Genomic DNA, 17,504 nt, shown 5'->3' with positions numbered 1-17,504 from the left:
TTATGCTTTATTTAACTTTCGTGGTCAAATCAAATTTTGGTTTCACATTTACTACTTGCTAGGGCTCAACCACCATTTGAAGTCCATGAACTAAGCCGTAATTGAAAACATATTTAATTAAGCCTACGACAAATTTAATTTTTTCAAAGGTCCCAAGAGCTTCTGACTGAAAATAAAATCCCACAAAAATAGCCCATTGAGCTGCAAATGGGGCCTGCCCACATAAGCTTAATTCAATGGGTTTGCTACTCGGGATCTTTTTGGACCCAATCCCTATATATATATATATATATATATTTTTTTTTTTTGTAGGTAAACCCTATATTACTTACATGCAAAAGTGTTGTTAGAAATATTACAATTTTTATTATAAATATCTTACAAATTCATAATTAATAAAATGATTAAGAAAACAAACCACATTATTGTGTTAAAGATATTACAATTTTTATTATAAATATCTTACAAATTCATAATTAATAAAATGATTAAGAAAACAAACCACATTATTGTTCTAGAATGACTATTACCTACTAAAGTGGTAGTTAAACAAAGTGTCCGACATAAATGAGGGTCATTATCTCCAAAGGGATAAGAATTTTTTTTACTTTAAAACTTTCTATATTTTTTTTTCTTAACGAGTTTACTATCTCAATAGGCCTCCGGCTGGTGCCACTCCGATGGTTTTCTTCTTATCTTGCAGGTGATCTGTCGCTGACATAAAAGAAGATCACTATCCCCAAAGGGATAATAGCTTCTTTTCCGTTAAAGCTCTTTATATTTGTTTTCTTAACGAATTTACTATCCTGGTCGACCGCCGGCTGGTGCCACTCTGATTGTTTTCTTCTTGTCTTGCGGTTGATCCGTCGCCTAGTTTGGCAGTCCAAAAATTTGCTTTTGCATTAAACATATCACCAATTATGGACTCCCATAAGTTTGTAAAGAAATAGTAAGAAATTGTAACAAAAACAATTGTACGCACTTTCCATATAAGCACAGAGGCCAGAGGGTCTACTCTTATCGTGTGCAAATATGACTGTAAGGTATTCTTCATTTGTGATTTTATGGTTTGACATGCTTATACGTGATGTTCATGCATCAAAACAACTGCAAACCTGTTAGATTTCTGGACTACCAATAGAGAAGTTTAACTTGGAACTAAAGAATTGCATCATATTTCCTGACTCGAGAATCTATGTGCAGAGAATAAATTAATCATATACCAACTGTCCCGAGGCATTAATGGACAAAAATCGGGCAGAAAAATTGTGTCTAAACCACCCTTTTCACCACATGCACATACACATATATTACAACCCATAGAGAGATGTTTCAGAAGCTGGTGTGCCAGATAGCTTCATCACCCTCTCCACAGCGCTGGTGCACCTCCTCCATTCTTTCCACTGACTTGCAAATGCCACTACAGCTCCAGTCAAATGATGCAGCACAAGGATTTCCTGCTTGAGCCTTCCACTCACAATCTGTAAGCAGAAATTTACATCATAAGAAATTTTTCTCGACTATTCACAGACAGAGAAACTCAATTCATGGTTTCTTTTGTCTAACTCTTTCACACCTATGCACTGTTTACAAGTAATAATGGTAGTAAACTTGTGATGTTGGCTATTTCTTTTTTGACTATATACATAAGTCAAAATGTGAAACTTAAAAAAATAGTAATAATGAAGGGAAACAATATCACGAGTATATATCTGCAAGCATCTTACCTGGGGCTGTCCCACAGCAGAGGCTCCTATCATCGATGTGCTCAACATCAAGACCAATAAACCAAGAACCCAGAGAGACGTCTTCATTTGCATATTTATGAAGTATGTGCCTAGAGAGGAATAACATTCAATAATTGAAAGTTTTAAGTTATATAATAAGTATAGAATGATTTTGTTGCAGGAACCTACCGATTCACTGAAATATAAGTGGCCAAATCTTTGGAGATAGCATAGATTTGACCCGTTGCATGCCTAAAGTATTTATTTCCCTCTTCACCAAATTTCCAGTACTCGGGTTCATGGTATTTGATTCCTCTGCATTTAGTAGCCAAAGGTACATCTGATGAATGAGATCCATAGATGATGATCCCTAATAATTCAACAAACTTCAAAAAAAGAAAAAGAAGAAGCTTACTTCTGTGCCAGGACAGGTCCAGACTTCATACAACCAAGATAAACCCGTGGTTTTGATCTATGGCGAGCCAAGGTAGATCCAACCATACCTGTCAAATGTTAAATCAATTCGATTCCCCCAATTAGCACCTTTTCCTTTTCAACATACAGGCACTTTTTTTAGAATGCAGATAAACTAACCAAGATTTATGTGCACATCATCATCAACTTTTATATAGAAGTCAGCATCCCACTTAGCAACAGCTGTTGAAAAGTATATTTGAGTTTTTGAGGACAATTCATGATATCCTTCAATATGATTCTGCAAAAAACAAGTAACCCTGCATAAGCTCAGAGAATAAATTTCAATCAAAGGATAATCTGCTAATTCTAACCACTACGGAAATTTAATTAGCTGGTTCAACTATTATTGACTAAAGTTTTTTTGATAAGTAACTATTATTGACTAAAGTTATATCTATAATCCTGACTTCTGATAGTTGATAGCTTATTGAAACATCTGCCGGCAAGGCTTTCTTCTTATATGTTAAAATATAGCCATTCCAAATTACTTTAACTGTAATTCAAACAAGGCAATGAATCCAACATCATGCACAAATAGAAACACAACAAAGGATTTATTTATGTTCATTGACGCTCCATAGCAAATTTGATGAACCATGCACATGTTTGCTTTATCTGAGTTGTGATACATACATCTAACTAACATTGAGTTTCGATTTCAAAAAACGTTTTTCCAAGTCATTATAATTTGGAGAATGGCTTGTACAAAACTTGGTAATTTTCTCCTAATAAATTTATTGTACTTACATAACTATTCACTTTTTCTTATGTGTATATTTATTGTGAATATAGGTCGTAACTTTCTGGCCGTATTTTTTAGATTGATTTTCCCAATTTGAACTTAATTTTCTATTTTACAATTTTTTAATCAAACCACCTGTACAACCACTGACCAACTAGTTGAATCAGTCACCGATTGACCTCAATAAGATCATTGTCAGCTCCTGGTTTAATAGTATGACTAAAGATAAGAGGTCAACTTGGTCCCTAGCAGTTTTACCATACCAGTCGTAAGAAGTCGTTATGTTGTTCATCTTCTGCATCAATAGCACGATCCAATACACCACCTGGAGTTGCACTAACAACCACAAAATTTAAACCATTATGAAGCAAGCAAATGTAGCATGCAAATTCCTGACGAGATCACGAAAAATCACCTGTGTCCTATAACAAAACGTATTATAATTCCCTTCTCTGTTTCCAACTTCCTTAACTCCTCTCCTAAAATGAAAAGTGACCAAAGAGAGTTAGTAATAAGTTTATTTCAACATTTACTAAATGTTACATCTGCGAGAAAGGCTATTAAGTTTTGAACTGAACCTCGGGGCATCCATGTCTCTCTGATTGACTCTCTTCGCTTTCTGCTGCTGAACGCAGTGATGATTCCCATAACAAAGAAAACCTTCTGACGCTCCTTTAATCTTTCACTTCCTGATTTTGTACCCATCGGAGATTCCTCCTCATCATCAACTTTGGCAGCTCTAGTAGCAGCTAGCTGCATCTCTAACGAGGAAATTGTTTTATCTAATGTCCTGAAAGTATTAAGACAACAATTTACCATATAAATCAAATTACATGACACAGAAAGTTACACAATTATCAAATCTAAGATATAGCCAGAATTCTTTAAAACATTATTCAGCAGGATATAGAATGTTACATGATTACATCATGTGTTTGTGAAACTTGAGAAAGGATGTCGCCTGCCCCAACAGAAGTATCCTGTTATAAATGAAGAATACTATCAGGATTGTTAATAAAGGCAGTGGAGCTTATGACGACAATATTCTTGAGACTTGCCTTCTTCTCACAATTGTCTATGGGATGCAAAGTTCTTTGTTGATGTTTCTCCACTGATAAAGCCTCCTCGTCCATTTTAGCTGGATCAGGAATAGCCCAAAACCTATGAAATAGACATAAGCAACTTATTGATGGATGGGCAGAAGAATAACAAAAGTTTGGAAAAGAATCAACCTTCAGATACTAATCTAACAAGTTTAATCATATTGGACAATCATGACAGGGAAATGCAGAAATGTTTAAGTCTTATCTAGTAGGATATGGACCCATATGACCTCAATATAAGGCACAACTAACTAAACCTCGTATATACAATCTATTAGCACTGTATCTTTTCAAAACAAATCTCGCAAATCTGCAAGACTACAAAGGAAGCCATATGATGCTAGAATCAAACCATGAGATGCCATCGTCATGTTTTTGAGCCTTGGTGTCAGCTACAGATATAGGGTAATGATGCTTATTTTCAGTAGTTTCCACATAAAAAGAGAGGAGTTTTGTTGGGTAGATTTAGTCCTTGGGAGTTCTTTCAATGAGACCATAATATAACATATTATCACACCACTCAATCCAAAATTTTAAGCTAATGGGATTTGGGCTCAATTGTGTTATATTAATCACTCATTCTTATGATATATTTTCAATGTGGGACTCCATAATCTTCCCCTCACAATGAGTCTACTCTCCCCCTTGAACGGAAGTTCTTTTACCAAGTGTTCACGCGTCATCACCAAGAGCCCAACTCTCGCAACTATGCACGCAAGCCTTGTGCTTCTTTAGTCCACTCTACCATGGGTAACAACAAATCAAGAACCACATGGGAGACATCTTCAACACTCACTCTGCCAAACCCTCAGCTCTAATAACATTGTAGGATAGACTTATTCCTTAGAGAGTTCTTGTAATGAGGCCATAATATAACATATTAGGACATCACTTAACCCAAAAGCTTAAGCTAATGATTTGTGTTAGATAAACCATCATTCTTATGATATATTTCCAATGTGAAACTTAATTGATTTTCACTCACATGTGCACACTCAAAAGGGTTGATGAATTAGTATTATTAAACTGTGACGGCAAAGGCATTTACTCTTTACTTTGGTTCATGGGATAGGAAGACCTCTTTAGCCGTCTCATCCATAGTGAACCAATTCTCAACCAATTTTTCAAAGTGAATAAATGTGCTAATGGGTTATACACCGCTTGTCTTTCATACAATAAATCTTTGGCTTCAAAAAAATGGTGATGGTCATTACACAAGAAAAAGAGCAGTTTAAAACTTCACGAGGGGTAAATACTTTCAATATTTTCATGTCAGTCGATCATTTCTCCCGATTGTCAGCTTTTGAAACAATTCTTAGCTGAATTGTAATCAATTACAATACTAGTAATTCCACCAACTCTAAGGTTTTGTCTATTGGCTGCTCTCAGACTTGGGAGCAATTCGTATGCTCCTGAAAATCAAACTAAACTACAAAAGCTGACTTCAAAGGTAATGCAGCAAAATATTCCCGGTATAAGAGAACGCATAAGGCCAATTAAACTAAGCTTGGCATCGTCCAAAGCTAACCATCATCAAGGTTACACCTTGCTTTACTAAAGTGCAAAGAAATCGTAAAACACAATTAAACCAGCACCTGAGGTCTTACCCCAACAACTAGTTGCGTTTAACAATTCATGCATCTTGGTATATACAACTCCCATCACCCCCAAAATGACTTGGAGACAGGATTAGAATAAAAGATAAGTAAAGTCTCAATCTTCAACCTGGAATCCAAATACAAAGACCCTTAAATCCAGAAGCCATAGGGTCAAATCTATTCATAAAGACAACATTTGTCATCCCTGGGCCGAAAAAAAGAAGACCCATTTGCACAAAAGATCATCACTATCAAAGCTTCCCACCCCATTAGAAAGAGCAGCAAATCTAAAAGTCGACAACTTCAAAACAAGATCTTAGCCATTTCCACAAGAGAGAGAGAGAGAGAGAGAGAGAGAGAGAGAGAGAGAGAGAGAGAGAGAGAGTACCTGTTGATAACAAGAACACCCAAGAAGAAGCTGGCGATGCAGAAGATGGCAACCCATCTGGTGGAGAACCCATTGCCAGCCTTGTGAGGTCTGCTCAGGCCCATTCTTCAATCTCTAAAAAAGCTTTCAGCTTTATAAGGAAGCGTCCTCGTTACAAAGAGAAAAAAGGGACCCCATTAGAGAAGGAGCAACAGGCTATGCAGAGAACAAGAAGAAAAAGCGATGATGTTCAAAATCGCTTGGGGAATGAAGCTGTCACTTGTAAATTACGTTCGGTTTCATTGTTTTGTCACGGGAAAAACCTTTAAAAATATGAAAATTTAACAAAAGTCAGGACAACATCAACTACCAATAATGCCCTTCTCTGCTCAAAAGCAAAGCCAGGACTACTGTCTACTGTCTGTGCCCCGTGCGGGCCGTGCCCCCTGCTCTCTCTCTCTCTCTCTCTCTCTCTCTCCTTTTTCTTTATGTCTGGACTCTGGAGTTGTCAGCTTTTTGGATTACATCTTTTATAATTTCTTTAAATTTTTAAAATTTTAAATTAAGTAAATTTCATGTCATTTTTTACATAGACGTGAAAAATTTGTTATACATTAAAAATATAACGTTATTGAGGTAAAAAAAAAAATTATTCTAGATGGTTTTTTATTCACTTTTAAAAAAATGCTTTTTTTTTTTTTTTACTAAATCAAAAAATAATTTTTTGCTCAAAAATTTTCTACGATAAAAAAATATAAAAGCATATTCAATTCTCATTATTAACATATTACATTTTTAATAGATAATATTTTTCATTTCGTTTGAGGCATAAAACGATATAAATTATCATAATTTGAAAATTTACAATTTTTTTTAAAAAAAATTGTAGGGAATCTCATCCCAGTTTTTTCTCTATTTTCTTCATCTTCTTCTCTCTCTTTTTTTTCTTTCATTTTTCCTTTTTATAGTTGTTTTTCTATTTACCGGTAGTGTTTTTTCGGTTTTTTCTGTGCCAGACCATCAAAGTATCAAATAACTCATAAAAAAAAAAAAAAAAAAAAAAACAGATTACTCAAATTAAGATGATAGATGATTAGGCTCAAATTGAACCATCTTATTATGAAATATTAAGTCATTTCTTTGGATAATTTTATATATTAGAGTTGTAATCGTGGTTGTAAATGTGGGTTGCAAGCATTCTTGATATCATCAAAATATAAATACTTTTTTTTTTTTTCCCAATTTTAAATGTGCGTTGAAAACAAGTTTCCAACTTGCTATATGGTGATGTTTTTACTCATAGGGATCAACAACCATATATAATAATAAGAGTTGGAGTAGTTTTAATTTGGATAACATATTCATTTACGTCAAGTCAAGATAGACAAATTTCAACTCCATTCATCCAATCATGTTACATGGTCTTGGTCATTAATCTTAATTAATTTTTAAATGTCAATAACTTAAGGGCTCAATGTGCCATTGCTACACGTAATATATACAAAAAAAAATAATACCAAGTCTTGTTCTTAAGTGAGACCTCTTTTGACCCATAAATAACACCGTCCAATAATTTCCTAACCTACCGGCCAAGAAAACGGTCACAAAAAATAGAAGAAGATAGCTTTTGTAGCGTAAACAAAAAATTGGCTACTGATAGACACGCCTGCAGTGATAAAAAAGGGTCCTGATTGCTACAACAGAAAGATTACGTTAAGATCAACTTAGGTAAAATCCTTAGTTAATTGATAAGAAATAGTTTCGTGGTTGCCCTAAAGATATAGTAAACATCACATAACTTATTGATTAAGAAACATAAAGAAAACTAAAAAATGTGTTTTTAATTTTGACTAGTGAAAATGAAACTAGTGAAGAGGGAAGAGGGAAGAGGGAAGAGGGCAGTTTGGTCCAAATGAAAAAGTGCGATCGCAATTCACATGTATGTATGTACGTGTGCTTGCGTTGCAAGATTTTTAAAATTGGAAAGCGGTAGTGCGGAGAGGCAGGGAGGTAATGGTAAAATCAGGCTGAAGGTAGAGGATAATATGGTCATCTGGGGGCAAGACGGTGCAGGACTGCGCGTAAAAAGAAAAGAAAACAAAAGAAAATAAAAGAAATGATGTCCGAAGACGAGACAAGACGAGGTGATGAAAAATTTAAAATATGAAATCAAGTGGACCGCCACCCTGGAAAATATTCCTTTGGATCCTTTGCTCCTAATCAAGAGATTAGACTATAATAATAATAATAATTATTTTTTAATTATTGTATTACATTCGATAGAATTTGTTGGGTTTTTTTTTTTTTTTTTTTTTTTTTTTTTTTCTCTTTTTTCAAAAAAATCTCTTAAAAGTTTAATTGAATAAAAAATAATAATAAATTAACATCATTTTCACGTGTGGATTCAATTTTTTTTTTAACAAGTGCGGGGTATTATTGGTTGTTGTTTTTTTTTTTTTTTTTTACACATCAAAAGGCATGGTAAGGCTGAGGCACGTAGTGTTAAATTTTCAATTATCTAAAAAGTTTAATAGAAAAAATATTTAATTGAAATCAACGGATTCTCATTCACATTGTAGGATTATGGATCTTGGTTCGTTTTTTTTGACTCGCATGATGAAAAAAAAAACTGAACAACTATAAGCCAATAACAAATATGGCACGACACACGAGAGTAAGCCAATCAATCGAGCAAGACAAGTTCGGTGTTAAAACGAATAGGCCCAGCCAAGATGGTCAACTAATTATTTACTAATTACGAAGTAATGTTAGAAATCATCTTTTTATCCTCTCAAAATTTAATAAGCTTTCTCTTTTCTTTTAACCCTAAAAAAAAAAAAAAAAAAATGAAGAAAAAGAAAAAAGAAAAAGAAAAAAAGAGAGAGATAAAGCATTCAATATTGAAACTTACAACTTCTGAATGTAGTCAAAGATGTTCGCCGGTGGGTTCCCATAGTTCTTGAGAGAGTTTCACCATTGAATTGACATCTTCAATTTTAGATAATGACCTCCTTAATTGTATAATTGCAACTGATTAATTGAATTGTTGGTGTGTCATTTTTGCAAATTGATCTAAAAAAAGATTTGAATGGTCTAAAAAAAAAAAGATTGAATTAAATAATTAAATAAAAAAAAAACGTGTGACAGAATGGGATGGTCGATCAGAGTAAGAGGTTTTATTGGCAAAACAACATCGAGAATGGATATTTGAATGTTTTTCTTGGGTCGGGTCAGTGAACATTCTGTCCAAAGTGTTGAGTTTGGACTTCATTGAGCCCAGTGGGCTTCTCGACCTCGGCCTGTTGTTCATCCCACAAAATGGGTTTTACAGGCCTAAGTGGCTCAGTGCTGTCTCAAATGGTGATGGAGGGCGGGTCCCATGTACGGACGGAACCAAGGGATGTTTATATATGGAGGGCCATATATCATTCTAAAATAAAATCCTTAATAATTCCTCGTAGACTTTTTCCTAAGAAAATGTGAACAATAAGGTACTTGTTGAATGAAAATATCCTCATATTTTTCAGTAGGATAATATTGACCGGTAAATATCAACCGAAATAGATAAAATATTGTGTTAAATATACTTTGACAATTTTTAATAAAGTCTCATGAATCGACAAATGTGGCACTTAAACCTATAAAAATGCCAATTTGTTACAATTAAGTCACATTAAAAAAATTATACATATATTTAAAAAAATTATATATATATATATATTTATTAAATACTAAAATACATAAAGTAAGGTTCAATTAGTATAGACAAAATTTACATGAAATTTTGATTTTTTACGAAATAAGAAAATAAGGGTGTTTTTGGAAAATTGGCATAAAAGTGGCTTAATTGCAACAAAATAGTAATTTGATAGGTTTAAGTGTCACACCTATCAATTTGTAGGGCTTTATAAAAAATGGTTGTTGCATGATTGGGATTAGTATCCTTTTAAATTATTTGTCCGAATTTGAGAGAATTCGGGCAGTTGATTGTGAGAGACCATTTATGAGACCCACCTGACTAGATAAGTGATTGGGCAGCCCAATTTTTATTTCGTTAGGTGAATTCTATAAGTGATCTCTCACAATTTTTTGATTAAATGAGGATGAGGCATTGTTGATTAAAATCTAAAATATTTGTTGACTTGCCATTTTGATTAAAGAGTTAAGTCAAAGCGGATGAATGATGTTTTTTTTTTGTTTCTTTCTTTCTTCATCAATGTGTTTAGCCCTAACCATCACCTATGACGATGACGCATTGCAGTCGCAAGCTGGTGGATGAATGCATGTTGAATATATATATATATATATATATATATATATATATATATATATATATATATATATATATATATATATATATTCACACAGGCCTGCATCTGGTGGATTAAGAATAACGCATGCAGTTTATATATATATATATATATATATTCACACAGGCCTGCATCTGGTGGATTAAGAATAACGCATGCAGTTTATATATATATATATATATATTCACACAGGCCTGCATCTGGTGGATTAAGAATAACGCATGCAGTTTTTGACCTATTTTTTCGTCAGACTTTTCTTTATTAGAAAAAGAAAAAGAAAAAGAAAAAGAAAATGGAAGCTATCTAGGATTGAAGATATTGTGTACGGATCTAGAAGGTGGTGAGCATTTGGTCTGTTGCGTTGTTGCTCGTAGACTTTTCTTTTGAAGTCGTTTTCCAGGTAGCGATTGATACTAATGCTGTAATGGATATATTATTATTAATTAGTATTATAAGACTTTTTCTGCATGATATTGAAAGTAACAGTTTACCTAAGGATGAACAATTGGGGATCCTTTGTGAGATGTTTTCAATAGGGTTTACCTACTCGAACAAGGTTCAAATTGTGCGAACAGGTGTTCAAGCATGTGAACTCGTTTGGAGACTTCTAACACTTGCAGCCGGGCATGCATCCAAGAAAATGGATATAGCAAGAAAATGGATGCGCATTAGAGCAACAGCTTTTGTGCTCGTTCATTGCTTGTTTTAACACGCAAACGGCTTTCTAAAGCTTAATTCGTTACTTATTTGCTAGTGCATTACGACTTTTCATCCCAATCCTCACTATCTTTCCTACATATACGATAAGATAAAGTGGCCCTATATTTTTCAGAAATGTCCTTCTGTTTTTTCAGGAATGGTGGAGCTTGTTTCTTTCTTATTTAATAAATCAAATGATGAGTTATTGGGTCTTATGGTGGCTGTTTTTCGTAGTACCTGGCCGAGAAGGAACAAATTGGTTTTTGAGGAGAAATTTTCTCCTCCTTTAATGGTTTTTAGAGAAGCATCTAATCTCATTGAGGACTTTCGGTTGTTCAGTATGAAGGAGCAAAAGGTGGTGAAGCCGGGTGTTGAAACTTTGGATAATAGTAAAATATGGAAAAATCCGAATTTGGGGACTATAAAGGCTAATTGGGATGCATCCATTAACTTAAGGGATGGTGTTCTTGGTTTGGGTTGTGTTATTCGGAATGATGTAGGGTTGGTTGTGGGAGCAAAATGTTGTGTGTGTAAGGTGTAGGCGGATCCTCTCTTGGCAGAGGTAATGACAGCCTATTTAGCTATTACTTTTTCTAAGGAAACGAGCTTTACTAATATTGAGTGTGATTGTGATTCACTACAAGCGATTCAAGGAATTCGTGATACAAGATCTTTTCATGTTCGGATTGAGCATTTTGTGGAGGAAATTAGACACGTTACATCCGGTTTATCCTCTTGTTATTGGATTCATTGTTGTAGAAAAGTTAATGTTGTAGCTCATGTTATAGCTAGAGAGGCTTCCTCAAAATATATATCTCTAAATATTGGTATGAGGATATGCCTCTTTTTACATCTGATGCTTCTTATAGACACCTTTTGACCATAATATGGTCATCTTTTATTGAATGAGAAGAATTTTAGTCTACAAATGGTTATCAAGTTTGGATTTAGCTTTTAAAAATATGTGTCACATTCACGTACTCTAAAATTACTGACAGATACGGATGGTTAATATCTGACTGTATATACAAAAATACTTTTTCCTACACCGTTTGTTAAGGAATTAATGTGCTCCATGATTTCTACAGATAGAAAAGCTAGCGTCCATTAGAACTGCGTGGAGTACACTCTCCAAATTTGGAGCCCATTGAGGCCACTTATCTGGGCGTTGGGATAAAACTCCTGTCTTTCACAAAGTCTTGAGTTTTAATTTTAGCCATTAATGAATTTCTGGTTACTAACACATCAACTACCACGGCCGTCCCTTTTCGGTTAAGGAGGGCGGTCAAATAATTGTTTTGGTCAGTAAAATTTGACTTTTCCAATTTATCCTGTAACAAGGAACATGGCGTTGACCGTGTTGAGGTTGTTGATAGTATTAAATAGCGCAAACAAACATGTTTGCAGAACCCAACAGAGTTTCTATGTATTTGGTACTTGCTTTGTGATTCCCAGATCAAACTTTTATTAAGTGATTTGGAGATCAAGCTTTTCAACGCATATTGGATCAATCTCTCTCTCTCTCTCTCTGTGAAACTGCTGGATGATATCTGCAAACCAAATGAGTCCACTAATGTTTGTTTTAGTATATGTAATCTTGATTCTGAATGGCCATGTGGAGGCCAGGAGCAATGTATGTATTGTTCCAGCATCCAGAAACACATTTCTTTCCCATAATTATGGTGATTTTTAAAAGTCCTTAATTGGGGTGAGTAAATTTCTTTTCCAATCTGCAGGTTCACATAGTTTATCTGGGAGAGAGGCAGCACGATGATCCCAAGTTGATCACAGATTCGCATCATGATATGCTAGCCACAGTAGTGGGGAGGTAGGTCTGAAATAAATGAAGTGGAAACAAGTAAACAAATTAATCTGAGTATTTTCTTCTCGTCACTTTTTTCTCTGTGCAGCAAGGAAATGGCTTCAGACTTGATGGTCTACAGCTACAGACACGGCTTCTCTGGATTTGCAGCCAAGCTCACAGAGTCTCAAGTGCAAAAACTTGCTGGTATACAAGCAACAGCTAAATCATGTTTTTGGTGACTATGAATAATGTCTCGAATATAAATTAAATGATTAAATTGTCTATTCCTATCGACTTAAGCTTTTTGGATAAACGGTCTTTTATTTTTAGATATGAGTTTGTCGATTATAATAGTGTGTATTTTTAGAGTTGCCTGGTGTTGTTCAAGTCATACCAAATAGCCTTCACAAGCTGCAGACAACTAGGAGCTGGGATTTTCTCGGTCTCTCTTCTCAGTCTTCTACCAATATTCTTCATAATAGTAATATGGGTGATGGAGTTATCATAGGAGTCCTCGATACAGGTCCGTTAGCTTCACCTTCACCTTTACCATCGCAATCATATCTTTATCTCTCTCATGTCTAAAACAGACCCTGAAGAAGTCACCTAATGAAGCAGGAATATGGCCGGAGTCTAAAGCTTTCAACGAAGAAGGCCTTGGGCCAGTTCCATCTCGCTGGATGGGTGTCTGCAAATCTGGGGACAAATTCAATGGCACGGCACACTGCAATAGGAAAGTTATTGGAGCCCGTTGGTACATCGATGGATTTCTTGCTGAGTACGGAAAGCCATTGAACACAACTGGAGACCAAGAATATTTGTCTCCTAGAGATGCAAATGGACATGGCACTCACACAGCCAGCACCGCCAGTGGTTCATTCGTGGGCAATGTTAGCTACAAGGGCCTTGCGCGTGGAACTGTTAGAGGCGGCGCACCCCATGCTCGCCTGGCCATATACAAGGTTTGCTGGTCTGTTCTTGGAGGCCAATGTGCAGGAGCTGATATACTGAAAGCCTTTGACGATGCTATACATGATGGGGTTGATGTTTTATCTCTGTCAATTGGGTCTTCAATTCCTCTGTTCTCAGATGTTGATCAGCGCGATGGCATTGCAACTGGTTCATTCCATGCTGTGGCCAGGGGCATCACTGTTGTTTGTGGAGCTGCAAATGATGGACCTTCAGCATATTCAGTTCAAAACACAGCACCATGGATCTTAACTGTTGCAGCAAGTACCATGGATCGAGCATTTCCTACACCCATTACTCTTGGAAACAATGAAACTTTACTGGTATGCAGTTTGAAATGTCAACCATCAAATTGAAAACAGTCTTCATCAACATTTCTTTTGAGCATGAAGATGAACCAATTGTCTTGTGTGATGGTTTCTTGTAGGGTCAAGCCCTGTTTACAGGAAATGAGAATGCTTTTACAGGCTTGGTATATCCAGAGGCCACAGGACTTGATCTTAATGCAGCAGGGTAGCTTGATTGATTTTATTGGATGGGCATTCTTATAATTTATCAAGCTAACTTGAAGCATAATTCTTTTTCCTAATTACACGTGTAGTATGTGTCAAGACCTGTCACTTAATGACACCAAGGCAGCCGGGAAGGTGGTTCTCTGCTTCAATTCAATAACGGCTATACGGGGTGCTACAATGCAGGCTTCAGCAGCTGTGCAGGCAGCAGGTGGTGTTGGGCTGATTGTTGCCAAGAATCCTACTGATATCTTGGCTTCATGTGGTGGCGACTTCCCATGCATTGAAGTTGACTATGAAATTGGTACCCGGATACTATTTTACATCAGGTCTACCAGGTAACAACATAGATATGATCATTCTTCACTTCATGATCATTATCACCAGGTTCCTTTCTGATCTCTTACATGTGGTTATTGGAATGGAGTACACAGGTCTCCTCTAGTAAAGTTGAGCCCTTCCAGAACAATTGTGGGCAATCCTACATCACCCAAGGTTGCTTATTTCTCCTCTAGGGGGCCTAACTCTATTGCACCAGCAATTTTAAAGGTTCGTTTTATTACACAGTATGCCTTATTAACATACACTGGACATGGACCAACCTGAACACAAGATCAGACAACTCTCTGAAATTTTTCCTACTAAAACGGGACAAAGCCTACTTTCTTCAATGCATTTAAAAACTGCTTTGAGTAACAGATACTTTTTCTCATTTTGCCTCTTATTTAGAAGATCTTACAATGACAAGTTCACATAGCATACTCTTCCTGATCCAACTTAGCCTAAGCAGCATCTCAAAAAAATTGAGGGTTTTCTTCTTAGATTCTTTTGACACTCTTGTTATTTCTGTGTGGAACAGCCAGATATAACTGCACCTGGTGTCCACATATTAGCTGCCACTTCTCCCCATAATCCATCGATGGATGGTGAATATGCCATGCTCTCCGGAACCTCAATGTCAACTCCTCATATCTCAGGAATTGTGGCACTTATCAAAGCTTTGCACCCTAACTGGTCCCCTGCAGCAGTAAAATCAGCCCTTATCACAACTGGTATTCCTATGCTGATACCTTTCATTATTATTTTTTTCATTGGTTCAATACAATTCACAAGACGGTATATAATATTAGAATATAAATTAAATAATTAAATTCATCCATTCCTATAAACTTAAACTTTTGAGATAACTGATGATTTAACAAATTGACTAAAGTCAATGTTCACAAATCTTAAATGCAGCATGGCAGACTGCTCCATCAGGTTTACCACTCTTTGCGGAGGGATCTCCTCAGAAGCTTGCTAATCCATTCGACTTTGGAGGTGGCATTGTAAATGCAAATGGAGCAGCAGACCCAGGACTGGTATATGACATGGGCACAACGGACTATATACATTACCTCTGTTCCATGGCTTATAACAATTCTGCTATCTCCCGGCTCACAGGGCAATCCACAGTGTGCCCCAGTAGAAAACCCTCCATTTTGGATATAAATCTACCTTCCATAACCATCCCAAGTCTCAGAAATTCTATAACTATCACCAGAACTGTTACAAATGTCGGAGCCTTAACATCCATTTACAGAGCTGTAATTGAACCTCCATCTGGAACAAAGGTATCAGTAAAACCCGAAGTATTGTCCTTCAATTCTGCTGTTAAGAAGATGTCCTTCACGGTTACAATCTCCACAACCCAGGAGGTGAACACAGGATACTATTTTGGGAGCCTAACATGGACTAATGAAGCGCATGCTGTAAGGAGTCCCTTGTCAGTGAGAACTGAACAATCTTTTGCTGTATGACTAATAGAAAAAATTTAGGATTAATGGGGTCTTTCGTTTGGTGTTAAATTTTCTTTTCTAGGCTAATATTCATAGGTTTTACTAAGATTTTCATTCATTTTTGGAACTTTAATTTCTTGGATCATCATTTTATCAATAATAATAAAGCCTTCATCCAGTTTTCATACCAGTTTTATTTTTATTTATTTTTTTAATTTTTTTAATCCACCCCTGTAATTAAGTTGTTATGATCATGGTAGGGCCTAATTTGAGATGTGAGCGCTAGATTGAACCAACCTAATATGGGATAGGTTTAAGGTCTTTAACTTTCTGCGTTTCATCGACTTTAAAACTTTTGATGTATTGGCTAAGTACCTAGCATTAGCGGGTGCAGTGGATTTGAATAACTATTCAGCATTATCAAATTATCCATAATGACCACATTAGCGCTGAAATTGTCAAAAACAGTTGCCACATAATCCTGTTTCCCACAAAATGCAAAAAGAGAATCACAAAGGTCTCACATTCCATAAAATCATTTACCAAAACTTTTAACATAATATGCGCATGAAAACAACATTAGCAAAATGGGTTGCAGATATATGACCTGTGTTTTGTTTGGCAGGAGAAACATCAAAAAAAAAAATATTCAAAATCTAAAAATCTAAAACAGGTATGGATAAAAGTTTCTCCAACTCAAAGATAACAAAATACAGAATCCAAACAACAATTCATTGGCTGCTTTCAGTACCCAAAAGAACACATGGTAACAACAGATAGCTTTTATCATAATCAAGTGCATCACATGGTTCTTACCCACCTTCTAAAACTGCAGGAAATGGAGAAATGGCATTGCAAGGTGTTTCCTTTCACATAGAAAAGCAGCTGAAATCCCATTTGTAAAACCTATAATTTACATGTATAATGACAAAACAGACAAGTAAAAGTAATATTCCTAACAAACCAAGTTTCCTCTGCTTTTCACTGTCTTTTTAGCACTTTTATTATCTATTCTAACTTAAAGTTACAAATAGATAATTTATTGAGAGTGCTCTAAGTTAGTAAAAATGGGTTTTGGGTAGCCATTTTGCATAAAAATTTACATAAATTATTGTGAGTACTCTAAGCCGACCTACCAAAGACCCATCAGGCCCATTGGCCCAACAACCGCAAGACCTTTGGAGTTACCTACAGTGTTAACTTTTACCAGACTTGAGGGGGCAAGTTTATTGAGACCATTCCCATTCACTGCATGTTGTCATCATCCCTCCTTAAGACCTTTTCCCCAGAAACACCTTTCCGAAAAGCAATCCTTCTTTTCCTTGAAAAAGAAGAGTCCCCCTGATGACAATGGACAAACAGGAAAAGCAAAAGCACCACACGGAAGTTATGGGGTGGGAATCTTATGGCTGGGCTTT

The 17,504-nt window shown here is 35.7% G+C and overlaps 2 protein-coding genes across 3 annotated transcripts; one reads left to right on the top strand and one right to left on the bottom strand.

Annotated features, from left to right (window-relative positions):
* Positions 1-1,198: 1,198 nt before the first annotated feature.
* On the bottom strand, positions 1,199-6,345 carry LOC133855019 (beta-1,6-galactosyltransferase GALT31A). The gene is made up of 11 exons (XM_062291307.1): positions 6,036-6,345; positions 4,005-4,107; positions 3,865-3,926; positions 3,525-3,736; positions 3,362-3,425; positions 3,210-3,282; positions 2,322-2,442; positions 2,143-2,230; positions 1,917-2,042; positions 1,728-1,837; positions 1,199-1,481 (listed from the first exon to the last, which is right to left on the bottom strand). Exons 1-11 carry the CDS (start codon positions 6,137-6,139, stop codon positions 1,333-1,335), a joined length of 1,212 nt encoding a protein of 403 aa, XP_062147291.1. The 5' UTR covers positions 6,140-6,345; the 3' UTR covers positions 1,199-1,332.
* A 6,077-nt stretch (positions 6,346-12,422) lies between these two features.
* On the top strand, positions 12,423-16,264 carry LOC133854926 (subtilisin-like protease SBT3.3). Of its 2 annotated transcripts, XM_062291209.1 has the most exons (10): positions 12,423-12,656; positions 12,760-12,851; positions 12,934-13,031; positions 13,195-13,350; positions 13,446-14,119; positions 14,224-14,309; positions 14,398-14,646; positions 14,743-14,857; positions 15,168-15,360; positions 15,548-16,264. In XM_062291209.1, exons 1-10 carry the CDS (start codon positions 12,567-12,569, stop codon positions 16,105-16,107), a joined length of 2,313 nt encoding a protein of 770 aa, XP_062147193.1. In that variant the 5' UTR covers positions 12,423-12,566; the 3' UTR covers positions 16,108-16,264. The 2 variants fall into 2 exon arrangements, with proteins under 2 accessions (XP_062147193.1, XP_062147194.1); XM_062291210.1 differs by lacking the exons at positions 12,423-12,656; positions 12,760-12,851; positions 12,934-13,031 and having other exon boundaries at positions 13,246-13,350; positions 13,418-14,119.
* The last annotated feature ends 1,240 nt before the right edge of the window (positions 16,265-17,504 follow it).

This window comes from Alnus glutinosa, chromosome 13 (genome assembly GCF_958979055.1).
Source record: "Alnus glutinosa chromosome 13, dhAlnGlut1.1, whole genome shotgun sequence".
NCBI lineage: Eukaryota > Viridiplantae > Streptophyta > Magnoliopsida > Fagales > Betulaceae > Alnus > Alnus glutinosa.
The sequence above is the reverse complement of the archived record's forward strand: the minus strand, read 5'-3'. Positions and strand labels throughout refer to the sequence as shown.

Bases quoted from the DNA above. Each gene is read 5' to 3' on its own strand.
- LOC133854926 (XM_062291209.1), top strand. From the start codon at position 12,567: ATGATATCTGCAAACCAAATGAGTCCACTAATGTTTGTTTTAGTATAT. The intron at 13,351-13,445 runs GTCCGTTAGCTT...CTAATGAAGCAG, and splicing joins CATAGGAGTCCTCGATACAG to GAATATGGCCGGAGTCTAAA. The intron at 15,361-15,547 runs GTATTCCTATGC...TCTTAAATGCAG, and splicing joins ATCAGCCCTTATCACAACTG to CATGGCAGACTGCTCCATCA.
- LOC133855019 (XM_062291307.1), bottom strand. From the start codon at position 6,139: ATGGGCCTGAGCAGACCTCACAAGGCTGGCAATGGGTTCTCCACCAGA. The intron at 4,108-6,035 runs GTACTCTCTCTC...TCTATTTCATAG, and splicing joins GGTGTTCTTGTTATCAACAG to GTTTTGGGCTATTCCTGATC. The intron at 1,482-1,727 runs GTAAGATGCTTG...TTCTGCTTACAG, and splicing joins CTGCTGTGGGACAGCCCCAG to ATTGTGAGTGGAAGGCTCAA.